General features: G+C 34.6%; 1 protein-coding gene across 6 annotated transcripts in view; it reads right to left on the reverse strand.

The window, feature by feature from the left end:
* The window catches only part of GRIK2 (glutamate ionotropic receptor kainate type subunit 2), a 445,391-nt gene that overhangs the window by 151,855 nt on the left and 277,467 nt on the right, over positions 1-16,069 (reverse strand). For all 6 annotated transcript variants that reach the window (XM_074819452.1, XM_074819453.1, XM_074819455.1 and 3 more), the window contains one exon: positions 1,161-1,384. In XM_074819452.1, coding sequence (XP_074675553.1) covers positions 1,161-1,384 — 224 coding nt within the window. The remainder of the gene's footprint in view (positions 1-1,160; positions 1,385-16,069) is intronic.

The following is a 16,069-nucleotide window of genomic DNA, read 5'->3' on the forward strand; positions in this document are numbered from 1 at the left end:
GTTTCTAAAAATATTGCCTTTGCCCTTAGTAGAGGAATGATACAACTTCTCCAAAATGAAGCAGTAGTATCAAAGAAAGATGGAGAACCCTGATATCAACTATCAGCACAATAGAAAAGAAAAATATGAAGATTCTACTGTGTACCACAGAATGAAATCATAAAAGTCTTGGGGATGAAGTGAGATTACATTATCAAGCCAAACATTAAAAAAAATCTTATTAAAGCAATAAAAGCCAATATAGTTTATATGTATTTCATTAAAAAAATATTTAAAAGTGACTACTAGGAGGGATCTGCAAAACAGATTACATTTACACCTCTGGAAATCGCTGATTTACTGTTCTGAATTTATTTTTGCTGTCACAGCAAAAGTCAAAGTTAGAACATGTAAGACTCTATTTCTGTTACTATCTAGAGTCAGTCCTAATTACTTAACAAGGAAAAGGTAAATATAATGGGAATTTTTGTCAAAAAATATTTTCCTGCTTGTCTATGTTGAAGAGAACAGATAAAAAAGTAAGCCCTATATGACAAATCCATTTAGAATTTACCAACTGTTGTATTGAGTTCCTTAACTCTGAAAGCTCAGCTAAACATGCTTCCAAATACATTCCAATCTGGGACTGTAAATTATATGAGGTATCTCAGAGATTTTACCTAGCACAAAATTAAAAAGTAAATATTGTTACACTACTTCTAAGATACTAATCTACATAAAGTAACTTGTTTTGTAACAGGCAGAGGCCCCATTTGGACGTCTAGGATTAACATGGGCAGCTAAGTACTCAATTTGAGATTAACCATTATAGCATAAAATGAGATCAGGATAGCAAAACAAAATATGTCAATCCCTGTCTTTCTAATCACATCATAGTTAGGAAAATACATTTTGTAAACTTTCTAGTGTCTCTAAATTTGTAAATAAAAGGAGAAAGCTAGCTAGCATACTGAAGACTTAGTGACATAACAAACTGGAGACTTAGTATGGCACTGGAGAAAATTAATAGTGAGAATCCTCATCATTAATTATTCTTCTGTACATCATGAAGTTAAAATATAAGAGTATGAAAGTAAGAAAGTTTTTGTGACTTTTGACAATTATTAGTAAGAAAAAGATTATAACAATTGCCAAAAAAATCACAAAAGTTGGCATGTTACCTGGCTATGACAAAGAGCACACAACTGACACCCAAGTAAGCCAGCAGAATATACATCCAGATATCAGGGGAGAGAGGATTCAGGAAGGAGAAGACGCCGGGGTTTGTACCATTGGGCTTGCGGTACAAAATACTTATTCCAAGAGTCATAAAGGGCTTGGAAAAGTCGATGACCTTCTCTCGAACATAGGTAATTGCCAATGGTGCAACTGCAAGGTCAGCTTTCTGTTAACAGAAATACAAAAAGAGAAACAGGCCATAAGTCAGAAGAAAGAGGTTGAAGCAGACAGAATAGGCAAAACACAAACTTTACATGGAGGAGATTTGTTCTTGTACTAGGTAGGTTAAAACTCTCTTCTCCAAGTAAACATGTTTATCCTACTTCCTGCTCGTTAAACTGACACAGCAGCATTTAGAGAAAATTAATAGCACAGTTACAGGGATAGAAGCAAAGAAAAACATTACATCTTGTAGAAAACATGAACATCCATTATCACGTCTTTTAAAACTTTATGAAGTGTACATATCAACATATGTCTTCTCTTTGTCACTCCTTCACTGTGCTCTTTAGAAGCTAATATATTTGTGAAGCAGACATGAATATGCTTGTACAAGTGTAGGGAAAGGGCCAGGAAATAGTTTTGCTTGTTTTAACAAAAAAAGTATTGGTACAAAATGAAGAACATTTTAAAATAGGAAGTGCTACACCTGAAAGGTTGCTACGGGAAGTAAATTCTAACAAAATGCAACTGTCCTTACTAGTTTGCAGAAATAACTATGAAACTTGTAGATAACTGACTATTAATCAATTGCAACACTTAAAATGAAATCATAAAATAGAATGCATTTTGTCAAGTTACATTTAGTTTTAGTTATTATAGCAATAATTCTTAAGATATTAGTAAATGGCCTATACTACTTTTTATTCAAAATTTAACGGAAAGCATAGTGACAAGAAATCTACAGCATCTACTTTTTAATCTCTGTCAACAGCTCTTGAAAGACTACTGTGCATGTGTGTATGTGTGCGTGCAGGTACATGTGCACATATGAAAGAGGGAAGTTCAGAGCAAGAAATTATACAGTACAAGACTTGGCAAGCTGTAAACTAAGAATTCCTTCTAAACTATATGTAAATATAGGAATGTAATGACAGAAATGGTATAGCTACCATGAAAGAGTTATCCAGGTAACATAGCTGTAAATAACACCATTTTCAGAATGCCTGTTCTAAACCAAGATCCAGAGATTTTACTCCCAACAAAATCATATAAATTCATACATTTATATACTTTATTTTGGTGAGTTGGTATCCTGTATACTGTGTAACACTCAGAATCCCACACGATGTTATAACATTTCAGTGTTCCCTTTTTTTTTTTGTCTCAACTTCCACAAAGTTCTACTATAGTCTACTGTTGTTATGAGCATTTGTCATGTCATTAGATTTACTCTAACAAAGTACTTCTATGTTACAATATGAAACTCTGTTGGCACTGTTCATTTAATTTTGTAAGGGTTTACTGGTCAAAAACATAACATATGCTTCATTTCCGTTGGTATTCAGAACTTACAGGTATTAATCAGACCAGCAAGGCTTTATTCCACAGCAGCTGAGTTTTTATGGGTTACATATTTTTGATGATATTCCAGCTGATGCAGAAAGAAAACAGTAAAGCAAGAAACTAAAATTAATTTAGATTAAAAGTTATAGGTCAACATGTAAATGTTTGAGATAGGTAGAAACTCAAGCTATTAGTTTGCAAGGCAACTAGCAGTCCTCACCCTAAGAGTCCGAAGCCAAGTCACTAGAGCCTGTCAGAAGAGGCAGCTGCCCAAAGATAGAGAAAACAGATCTTTGGAAGGCTATTGGCAGTTGTGAATTTTGGTCTTAAAACCTTAATAGAGCCTTAATGAATAACAAATCAATTCTTTAACAACTACTATAGGAAATCCAACCCTTGGTCATTAGATGAAAACAGAACTGTATACAAGTGAATATGGGTTGTAACTATCTCCAGTGGAGCAAAGCTCTAGGGAAGTTGCAGATGAAATTAGGAAAATAACTGAACAAGAAATAATGTATGTCTTATATGACAGGACAATCAGATATCCCAACCTGTGAGGAACAGATCCAAAATACAGGTCCATATCTTGATATCTCAAGATTTTCTTCAGAGCTTTAGTAACTGTTTTAACATTCTTGAACTGGTATATCACCATAAGAACAAAAATTAAATATCTCAACAAAAATAAAATCCAGAGTCTTTACTGTCTGAGGAAACAAAAAGCTGCTAGAATGACTGACATAAAAATGTAATACTGCCACATGCAACCATTGTGCTAATACATGTTACCTCCAAAATATTCAATTATCTTCTCAATTGTTTTATTCTGAAATGGCACTACTTGCAAGTAAGAGAAATAAGGGGCCAAGTTTCCAGAAGCACAGTACCAGGGTCTCCTGCACTGTTCTACAATGAAGAAATACAAGTAAAAGAATTCTGTGTAGTTAACTTCTCAGGATGAATTGGAGAGGAATGGTGTAAAATTACAATTTTATCAATCTACATTTATCAACATTAACAAATGAGTACATCTTAAAATGGCTTTCTGATAAGTTTCATAACAAAGGATATTTGTCTCACTTGGCCATGATGTATGATTCCATTTTTTAGAATGAATGTATATATGATTCTATTTTTTAAAAGAAAAAAAGCTTTATCTATCTGAAAGCATAATCCTAAACAGCACTTATTCTTGACCTCCAAGTACTTGAGATGAAGGCCTTTTTATGACAGCATCCAAGGACTGGTGAGGATAAGCTAGTTGTTACAGAGTAAAATTCTGCACCAACTAAAGTTTACAATAGCAGTTAGAAACAAGTAAGTCTGGCAAGGACATTCCAACACAAGGCGCAGTCTTGAGCAAAATGAAAGAGTTGTACAGCAACACAAACAGTAGCCATACCATGTGATGAAGGAGCACACTGCAGACAGTAATGCCAGCGGTAAATGACAGAGACTGGAGAAAAGCACTCCTCACAATAAATTCTTACTTTAATTATGTCAAGTGTGAGGAAATCACAATCCTGCATTCACTCCACCATTCAAAGGTATGGCATGATAAACTGGAGAATAGCATTCACATTCTGCATCTATCGACAGTTTTTCAAAGAGAGGTCCTCTAGTAAGGAAGAGATTGTTCAGGACAAGAGGGAGGAAGAAACAGAATTTATCATACCCTATAGGACACTTTTCAAAGTCAACTGAACCATTGACAGTTACTCCCACCTTGTTTTCTCAAAGTGCATCAGATATTTTGAACTCTACTTTTAACAGTACATTCTCAATAGTACTTGATCTTCCATATTCACCCACTATCTTAAAGGGTAATGATATTTCTTCTTTCATACTAACATTGCACTGCCAGTATGCTCTACTTTCTACATTACTGCAGAACTCTGTGAGCAGGGATTGCCAGACCTTCCCTTCTTTTCATGCCATATAAGGACTGCACATACACTCTTCACAGTCATGGAAAGGTTTCCCTGTCTTGTTGCCATATGCAGTTGAAGGATGTTCACTCAAACAACTCAAGGTATTCAAACAACTCAAGGTATACATGATTTATTTCTGCTACAGAAGCCCCTAAGTCCTCCTAATTTGCTCTTCATTTACATTTTACTCCCAAGCAGCTTGTTGACTGACTATTTTACATAAAGTAACATTTAAAGAAAAAAGAGAGGACTTTTTTTTCAGTCGCACAGGGCTGAAATTTGATACTTAACCTCTAAGAAGACAAGTTTTAAATTTATACTGAATTCAATCTATGCATGCAGCTACAAATAACTTCAGCAAGAAATCTGCACATAAATGTTGAGTATTGAATGGGCCAATGCATGTATAGTAAGTTGCTATTTGCAGATACTGATATTTTGTATGTGAAAATTAGCTCCATAAAATATAACCCAGAGAACCTGCTACATTATTTTGGGGGGAAGTTGAACTCTGAAAGCATTTAATAGCTTCTACTAATAACATTCGTGAAAGGAAAAACAAACACTGATTGAATTTTCTTTTGGTGATTCTTTTCTGAAAAACTTTTGTCTCACCTACTTTATTCGAAGGAATTAAGAGTTTAAATACGATCTAGACATAACAACCACAAAATGGCTAATAGTTTTTTTTTAATTAGAGTCTACAACTACAGTCTACAACTACTTTAATTAGAGTCTACAACTACAGTTACTACTACTGCATTTTAGTAATTTTACTTCTATACGGTCAGAAATGCACTTACTGCCTATATTATTTTTAAAAATAAATGAAGCTACTTTTTTTAAAGGAAAAATTCATAAGGCTTCTTTCTAATCCACTGTGTCTGCTCTTCAGCCTATGACCCTAAATTAATACATAAACTCCTACAGCCACCTCAAATTTTGGGGATTGTTAATCTGAGATCTGAATTTCAGTTACATTCCCTTTGGAGAAAATGCATCCCTAAGCTAGACAGAGGAAGGCTAATACCCAGCTTCAATTCTTTAAAACCATCCAACAGTCTCTTAATGCACAGAGAGCTTATGCATTATTCCTGTTCACAGAAGTGCATTTCCCTGCCACTGATTTGAAAAACTAAGATCTGTAGTTTGCCTGTAAGCTTGTGATCTGTCTTAGACTGCCTTGTTCATGCTGCTGCATTATAGAAAATTTCCCACCCTGTGAAAAGCTTTTGGTCTTGACACAGGATCTTCATTTTCTTTGAAACAACTAGGACTGGATTGGGGCTTTATAGCTGTTTTTATTTTAACTAACCACTCATTATTTTGACGTAAATTGTTTTTCTACTAACTTTCGTGGACTCATAGGACAATTCAGGTGGGAAGCAACATCAGGAGGTCTCTAGTCCAATTAAATCAGGGTCATCTACATGATCAGACCAGGTTGCTTTGGGCTTTACCCTGTCAGTTTTCAAAACCTCCAAGAATGGAGACTACACAACCTCTCTGGACACCTCTACTTCTTGTCTGTCTGTGTTGCTCTACAGACAGGCAGTGGAGCAGGTTGTTTAGACAGGTTATGCAATTTCCATCCTTGGAGGTTTTGAATTTATGCCTGTTGTCTTTCGTCTTCCCATCAGGCACCACTGTGAAGAGCCCAGATTCATCTTCTTGATAACCTCCTCACAGGTCCTGGAAAGCTGCTACTAGAAGTTGTTACCTTGGCGAAATGAAAGTAACATACCATAAAGTTCAAAACAAATCCAGACTAGATAGCTGAGTTTTAGATGTCATGCCTTCTTATTTGTGGGATCCTGAGTGGTATCATTTAAAATTAATTGCTAACAATATAATATATAGATGCAGTTTCAGTAGTTGTTACTTTATTAACATAATAAGGTAATTTAACATGATAAAGTAACATGATGACAGTTTCAGTAGGTACTGGCTTAAGTTACACATTTGTTTCTAACTAACTGTTGAACTGCTTCTCAGTATTTATTGTTTAGCAACAAAAGTTACTGAAAGACAGTTGGTTTACTCAGATTTATTTTACTGACACTCAGTAATATTTCATAGCTCTTTCAGTTCTTTAGACATCCTTATGTCAGCATAGATAATACTTTTCTTGGTGAAGTCTTGAACAGCTGTGGTAACTCATGGTTGTGTAAACTACAACCCCTCAAGTCTTTAGAGCAGAGTCTTGATCTAGTAACCACAAGATCATCTCCCTAGAGATCCAGAACTAAAAAAAAAAAAAAAAAGCAAAAGGTTCTGCAGAGGAAATTTGCCTGCTGTCCACTACTACAGAAACAACTTCCTACAGGAATTTAACTAGACAAAAATGTTTGGAAATCTTCCTATAATTGCTTTTAAATAAAATGGAGAATATCTTTTGATTAACCTAGCAGTGCCTAGAACTGACTTTTGGTATTGTTTTCTGTCTGTTTCTTTGTTATTCCCTAAGTGTTTAGTCAAGGAGAAATACTAGTACTAAAACCATCAAGAACACTGTAATTTGTTAATTTATGTTATTTCCTCTTATTCAACGCTAGTAAACCTAGAAATTTTCTAGTTCATTCTCATTTAGTTATTCCAGCATGGATTAGAATTAATAGCTGAATAGATGCAACATGAGTACCCATTCAAAAGAGTCACAAAGTTTCTATCTGTTGATTTATAGGACATTGTTTCACTAAAGTTTTTTGCACCAACTTTGTTTTAATCAACAATTACACAAGTTGTATGTAAGAGGGCTAGAGGCAGTGGACCACGAGACCAGATTTAGCAGGAAGATGGATGACAATAAGTTATAACAACAATAAAATCTCAGCATTAATTCTTCACTCCAGCAGGGTTTTCCACAAAGGGCTCTTCTAATGGTTAGAAGAGCAAGATTTACATTACCGCAGAAAAGACAAACTGCCAAAGACAGTATTTACAAGACAGTGTAGATATTGTGGCTCAGAGTCCAGGAAACGGAGACTCCCTCCCACAAAAAAAAAAAAAAAAAAAAAAAAGAGTGCTTAAATTAATTTAAAAATTACAGTTCTTCTTTACAGATCACACTTTTTTTCCAGAATTGTATTTTTGTACCAGAGGTGGTTATTAAACATGAGAATTACTGGACCCCATGCTCCAGTGCAGCTTCCTGAAATAAAATATAGAGGTAACAATGATTCCTTGTTTGTAGCTACCATTTTATCATTATATTTTCCAGATTTACCATAACTGCCTTGAAGTGAGGTTTTTTTTCCAGTTGTTAACCAGCTGTGTCACTTAGCCTTTCATTTACTGCACTCAGGACAAAAAAAATCCCACACTTTTTAATTTTGACATAAATTCTATTTGCAAATATATGAGTTTTTAACAAATTGTTTCAGTGAATTCATTTCATCATACAATCAAGTTTGACTTTTTTCAAATTTTACTTGCTCCCACTTTTTTGTATCACTTTGTCATTTGCAAATTTTACAAGGCAATCAAAATGATTAATATTTTTGTGTATAATTTGGATGGGAGTAGGTCGTTGCAGGATATATTACCTCTTATTGATTAACAATTCTCAACTGACAACTTTTTGAAATCTATCATTTCATCAGCTTAATTAATTAATGGGATAAACCCCATTAATATGGACAAAATCGACCTCTTGTACACTTATCCCCTCCAGCTACATTTTGATGCAGCCATCACAAGGACTAGACTTTATTTTTAAAAGAATCCACAGACAGAAATTCTCAATGAATCATTAAATACCAGTGTCTTAGGCTTTAATTAAAACGGATCATTATAATAAACAATAACAAAAAAGTCTTCTTAGAGACCTTTATCATATATGAAACAAAACCAGAAGTGTTTTTATATTGTGTATATTCTTAAAACTTTATATATCATGCAATGGTTTACATGTACCATAATTATAAAAGAATGGCTAATATAGTACATATTTTATTACCCAAAAATATTGCCATAAATCTAGGGAAGAAAAATGTCAGTAGTGTTTTTATGCACTAGATCCTAATTTAGTTCTGTTTTGCCTAGGGTATATGTAAGCTAACTCATTCGAAAAACTTTTTCATTTATTTAAATTCAAGAAAGCTTATCCAAGCTCTAGGCATTATTTGAATACTGAAGATGCCAGGATAAACTTATTAACAATCAGCTTTAATAAAAATAAAATGCAAATCCTGAGGATGAAATCTGGTGGTTGAGTTAAAATGGTTCTGATATTTATAAGATTAAATCTATGAAACACTTAAAAATGTCATTACTGTTATAATTTATTCCTTGTATTATGTGAAATTCTGCTTCATTCTGGAAGACAAGGATCAACAGAGGAGCACAAATACACAGCAAATAAGAACACACAATATAAGAAGAAAAATCATTGATCAACATGACAGGCAGATGTAGACAAATACCTCACCTGACTACTGCCCAGACAGAAAGTGGGTAAGTGGATAAGTTAAGTAACAACATTTATGGATGACACTAAATTATACAAAGTAGAAAGACTATAGAAGAATTGCTCTATGTCAACTTGCACAAAAAGAGGGGGAGGACAGTAAACAAAATGAGCTCAGAACAAGAAACAAGGAAATGATTCTTCATATTAAGTATAATTAAGCTGTAAAACTCCTTCATTTTGAGACCTGTGGATGCCAAAACTTTAAATGTTTTCAAATAACTGAAGAAATTCATTAATACTATTTTATACAAAAAAACCCCACCCTAACTTATAGTTCAGTAAGACCCTATCCACAACTCTCTGCTGATGGGGTAAGTATGATTACATTCTGTTCACCCTCACACATTTTTTTGACAATTCTTACTGGCTAAGAAAGAAGTCAGGAAACTGGGCAAAATAAGCTTTTACTACCAACAGCTATAAGGAGGGGAGGGGAGTGTACATGCATGTAGACACAGTTTTGCATCAATAAATAGTTACATCTCTTACCTACCATTATAAACTATGAAGGTTACACTGCAGCTTCATACAAGTGTGTATTTTGCATCCAATTAAGTTTCAAATTTCAGTCATACCTTCTTATTTGAATATGTTTCTTCACATATTTTGAAGAGGGAGCAATAGCTCACAGAAAATTATGGATTTGTTATGTTTATTTTCAAAAAATAGGTTTTACAGTAATTTTTACACTATAATCCGTGACGTTTATCTGAACTTCATGCATTAAATGGAGGGGATTACAGGCCATGCATGTCTGTACAAAGCCGGGGGAGGGTGTTTTGAGGTGAGACAGAGAGAGACCTTACAGGGTTCTTTCTAGATCTCAGTAAGAAAGGCCTGACAACAAATGGCTGAATAAATTATCTATTTTAATAAGATACAATAAAAAGAGGAATATAGATGCCAAATAAAGCTCACATCCCTTCTGATGCAGGAACCCTACTAATATGCAGCACTGGACATATCCCAGATGGATCTTTCCCTGGCACACTGTGCAGATCCTGTCTGTGGAGAGGCTCCTCCTTCCTCCTGTGCCATGGTGCCTTTTATTTTATGTAATGAACAGAGTTATATATCTTCACCTGACAGTCTGGACTGTTGTCACTGTCATAGCTACAAAACTCTCAATGCAATACATTACTGTCAGCCAATCTCAATTATCTTTCAAAGGTTGTGAAGATCAGGGGAAATTCCTGATGACTGAAAGGAAAAAAAATGTTACTCCTGACTTTAAGACGGACCTTTCAGTGTCAAATTAATTCCTGAGAAAGGGATGGAGCAAATCCTGAAAGTCATAAGGACAAGAAGATAATTGAACGTCACTGGCGTGGATTTATAAAGGGGTAATCCTTCTGACCAACTTGATAGCTTCCTACAATGAAATGACTGTCTTTGGTGGATAAATAGAGTGCATTGAGCATTGTTTATCTTGACTTTAGCAAGGTTCTTCCATAAGGTTCTTCTTCTTCACTGTCTTCCATAACAACCTCAGAGACAAACTGTTGAAGCACAGTCTAGATAAGTGGACAATGAGGTCAAAAGAAAACTGACTGAGCTGTTTGACTGAAAGGACTGTGACTAGTGACATGGAGTCCAGCTGGAGATCAGTCACTAGTGGTGTACTCTGGAAGTCAACACCAGCACCAATACTGTTTAACATATTGATTAATGAGCTGGATGAGGGGACAGAGTGCCCCTTCAGCTAGTATACACATTACACAAAACTGGGAGGTGTGGCTGACAGACCAGAGGGTTATGCTGCTATTTAGAAAGACATCAACAGTCTGGAGAAATAGGCAGACTGAAACCTCATTAAGTTCAAATAAGGAAAATGCCAAATGCTACACCTGGGAAGCATAAACCTGGGCACCAGTACACACACTGGAAAGGTGCATCAGGCAGAAGCATTGCCAGCAGGTTAACGGAGGTGGTCCTTGAACTCTGCTCAGCACTGGTGAGACATATCTGGAGTGTTGGTCCAGATCTGGGCTCCCTGGTACAAGAGAGACAGAGACATACTGGAATTAATCCAGTGAAGGGCTATGGAGATGATTAAGAGATTGGAGTAACTGCCATATGAGGAGAGACTTGACAGAGCTGGGACTGTTCAGCCTGGAGAAGAGAAGGCTCAGGGGAATCTGATAAATGAATACAAATAACTGAGGGGGGAAGGGAAAGTAAAGAAGACACAGGCAGACACTTTTCAGTGGTATCCAGTGAAAGAAGAGGCAATGGACACAACTTGAAATGAAAGAAATTCCATTTAAACTTAAAAAGATGTTTTTATTATAAGAATGATCAAACACTGGAGCAAGTTGCCCAGAGAGGCTGTGGAGTCTCCATCTGTAGTGACAGTCAAAACTTGATGGGACATGCCCTAGGCAACCTGGTCTAGCTGACTATGCTTTGAGCAGGGATTTGGATTAAGTGATCTCTAGGGTTAGTTTCAACATCAACAATTTTTTGATTCTGTAGTGTAAGTAACTTCTCCTTCTACTTCTCTACACACACTTCTGAAAAAAAAAAAAAAAAAAGCAATGTTATTTCTATACTGGATACAGACAAAGAAAGGAAATTTGCAACTAGTGAAACTAGGTTTGGCATTTAGGCTCCTAAAAGTTTCTGTAATATTGTTGATTTCCTGTTAAGCTACAAGTAGTTAAAAAAATAGATAAAATAATTTTTAAAATTACAAAGATAAAATTACTCAAATGTTACAAGAATTTAAATAGTAAAATATGGCATCTATCTCATTTATCTTATTTCTGTATTACTCATTTATATCTTATTTCTATATTACTCATTTACAGTGGGGAATTAAGAGAAAGGGAAAATATTCTTGTCCAATGGCTACACTACAGAACAAATTTCTTAAATACACATCAAACTGATAAATTTATACATTTAATTATATCACATAATTCAACAGAAGTTCTAGAGATAACATGATATCAAGTTACATGCAGGACCATGAAGTCTAGAATTGAAATGTGTTATTTCTCAGATGCACAGAGCATGGTTGGTACAATGTCACTCTTTGCTAGTGCCTGGTTCTAGTTTTCTGATTCAGGCACACTTGAGTGACATCTGAAAACATGCTCCCACTGTAATCTAAGCTGCTACTGCTTTTTCAGCAAACCTTTATCACCTTTATGCAGGTCTCTAATAGAAACAGAATTAGTCCAGAGAAGAGCAGTGACACTGTGCTTCTGTGGTGGGTTTTCCTAACTGACCTGTCGTTTCTTTGTTATTGCACTGGACAATAATGTAAGTGTCGATCTACACTTTTACATTTTGGAATTATGAAATACTACAGTATTTCAATAGCTCTTTTGAGGGCCAAAAGGATCATTTTTAAAACTAACTTGAAAATCATAAGACATGGAATTGACAAGGCTGAATACTGCACGTGACATTTTGAAAAAGCTCAATTATTTTTCTATCCAGGCAAACTAAATTTAAAAGATAATAAAGATAATCAATTACCATGCATTTGAAGCATGACTTGAGGATTTGTATATAACAAGATTTTGATACATTTTTGACAAGACACTTACTCTAGAATATAACAAAAAAATCTAACAAAATACATTTACTAAGTCTTCTGTTTTTAAGGCAAAATCTGCATTGCCTCAGACACAAAATGGCTTTCTGGTTAACAACATATTTTCCATACTATAAATAAACATTTTACTTGCAATAACAGATTATTGTATACACTTCTAAAAGAGAGAAAGAAGTAAAAAATCTTTCTTCAATCTTAATACTTCTCATTGTGGTCAAATTAAATTGATGTTCTTTTTCTTCCCCTAACGAGCCTTATTGAGAAGACCCTATTGTCAGTCTCCTACCAGTTCTGCTGTCAGATAACTGTGAATGTACTTAAAATTTTTCATTCAGTTTCTTTTGGAAACATAGGATGTGATCAGCTCAAAAGATTGTGTAATAATATTTATGACTCAATAAAAAGTGTATACATTATTATTCTCTATGTCTTACTGTAACATAGAAATATAGCTGGGCCTTATTTTACTAAATGCAGACTGTGTGGAAGTTCCTTGCTCTTTGGAAAAGAAATGCTCATTCTCAACTGCTCTTTTGTTGAAAACTGCATCTTCAGTCTGTCATCTACTTGAAATCTCTTGCCTGCAATTTAATAAGGAATTCATATATGCCCTTCTGCTATGTTCCTCACTGAATTAATACATATATTTTGCACACTTGACCTAAGCTTCTTGGTTAGGATTTCTTTGATATTTTAGATTATTGAGTTTTTTTGATTTCCCTGGAATTTTTTCATGGCTTTCTTCAATACTTTCTGCTGTACTGTATCTGAAGTTTATTTTCTGTATAACATTTACACTGATTTAGGATCTGTTTGTACATTTTTCCATGGGAATATCACATGCAGACTTTATTATAGAGTGACTAAGTAGACATGCAAATTAAGTGTAAGTGAGTATAGAGACCAATGTTTGGCTGCTCATTTGAAGCAGTAGTAAAGCCATAGTTACTAATAATTCTATGGTCGTGTAGAAGACCATCTCTCTCTTTGATCTTAAAGCAAACTTTAAAAAAAAAAAAAAAAAAAAGGAATAGAAGATTCATAGTGCAACATATTTGAGTGAATTACATTGATAAATTCAGACATAGAAGATAAGAATTTGCAGAGAGGTTCTGTAAGTCTATGAATATATTCAATTTGCTTGAAGTGAAAAACAGCTCAAGCAACAGAAGAGAGACGGTTAGTTGTTTGTCAGGGAGACACCTGCTGCTGCTTATTCAGCTTGGGACAAATGACATTGGAAATAAAAGGTCAGAGCACTTGAAGTTGTGGATTAATGAATTAGCAATTAGACTGAAAGGCACAAAAAGCACAAGTGGTATTTTCTGGTATATTAAAAATTATCATAATAAATTATCCTGTAGACCCCAGGACAGATTTCACACAAAAATTAAATGCCATTTTAATGAGGAAAAGAAAGCATGAACACAATAACTGGAAGCTAATATGAATATTTAAAACAGTAAACATACACATGAAAAATGCATTACAGGCACTTAACAGTTAAAGAATTATGGATGCTTTATCGTGATACAGAATAACTGGAAAGAGTTGGAATACTATTTTTAAATCTTAAACAATGTGAATTAGTAGCTTCGTTTAAAGAGAGGGTTGTGCTGGAAAACTGCCAACATAACAAATGTAGCTAATAATGATTACTGGAAATTCAGAGAATGGTTCAGCATAGAACAGGAATGCTTAATTTGCAAGGTAAATAAATGTATAACAAGAAATGTTATACAATAAAAATGCACTCAGAACAGATGGTCTACAAATGGCTAAACAGATAAATCAAAAGAGATAAATTATGAGAAAAAAACATAAGAAAGCTGAAAATACAAACAGTTAAGGATAAGAAAACTGAAATACAAACAGTAGTATTTTAAAAATATACAGAGAGTACAGTAAAAAGGGAATTGTGTCGTCTTTTTTTTTTTTTAAGAGAGTAAGTAAAAATAAAATAAAATGCCAAGATACTAGGAAATGACATAAAAAAACTTCAGCAGAAATCAGTAGGCATTCTGCTTACCATCTGTCCATATTCACCAGAGTTGCTGGTTCAAGCAGCAATTATACCTTAACTGCAGGCTTGCCAAAACACTATGTGGTTTATGGAATGTTACCCCTCAAAATATCATCTCCCCAAAGGATCAGAGTTGAAATTTATGTTATATATAGAAAAATTTTAGCATGATTAAAATTTTCATCATGTGACACCTTAGATTCAGTTGCAGATGCTAGCTTAGACCTAAGATTTGAAAAAAATTAACCAAGTCTCACATAGTTTGTCAAAAATGTACCTTAACTATACATTATGTATTAAGTGATAATTTAAGTTCCACTTCTGTAATGCAAAACTGCTCAATGTATCCTATGTAAACTCATGCAAGAAAAGAAGTAATTATTATAAAATGTGTGAAGGCTTTATAGCTGAACAAGTTATTTTTTCATGAAATCTATTAGCAAAGAAGACTGGCAGACTCCAAAAGTAAGATAGATTTATGGATTCTGTGGGTGAAAACCATTCAAAGTGAAGTAAGATGTTACAGCTTCTCCTGAGTTGAGTATTTATCTTCCTCTCGATGATATTGATTCAAACTAAGACCCTATGAGTGGTTTGTGAGTGCTCAGAATTTAGTACATGTTATTTTATCTTGTATACTGAGCTGAGATTTTTCAGTGTATTAAGGACATAACATTAAAATATTTCCCCCCAATATAATTTCTTTGATAATGTTTTACTTAAAATTCACATTATCCAAAAAAAAGTTTTCTTTAGCATTACTTCTAGGCCTTGAAATCCTTCTTCCGAAGGAGTCCTGAACACTTTCAACTTTAATTTCAAAAAAGTAGATGCAAAGTGTTAAGAACCAACATCAGTGTATTGCAAGGACTCTCAGACAATAGAAAAGGATTGTGACCCAAGCCTAGCAATGAACTCAAAGTTCTCAGAACAGCAACTGACCAGAGCCACTTCACCTGCACAGGTTTAGAACTATAAAGATTAACACACACACAGCACAGGCACACACCGATCCTTCATGGGATAAGCACGCACTTGTTACACAAACAACGGTAACTGATTAGCCTACCCCTTAACACAGGTGATTTTATTGGTCTACACAACTGTATTGTAGCATATATAAACGCTGCCTTCCATATCAGGGTCCCCAAGCATTAGGCTGGGGCATCACATGTGCATTGCTTAAGAAAAAATCCTTTGTAATTCTGCATTTTGTCTGTGTCTCTCTCCTCAGTCCATGGTGGATTCCTGAGGCACAAGTCTGGATTTAAGTACCACCAGAAACAGAGGTGCACTAGTGTCTTTGAGCCCCACTAGAAGGGAGGTGGGTTTGAGTCCCACCAGAACTCCTG

Source organism: Strix aluco, chromosome 3 (assembly GCF_031877795.1).
Source record: "Strix aluco isolate bStrAlu1 chromosome 3, bStrAlu1.hap1, whole genome shotgun sequence".
Classification (NCBI taxonomy): domain Eukaryota; kingdom Metazoa; phylum Chordata; class Aves; order Strigiformes; family Strigidae; genus Strix; species Strix aluco.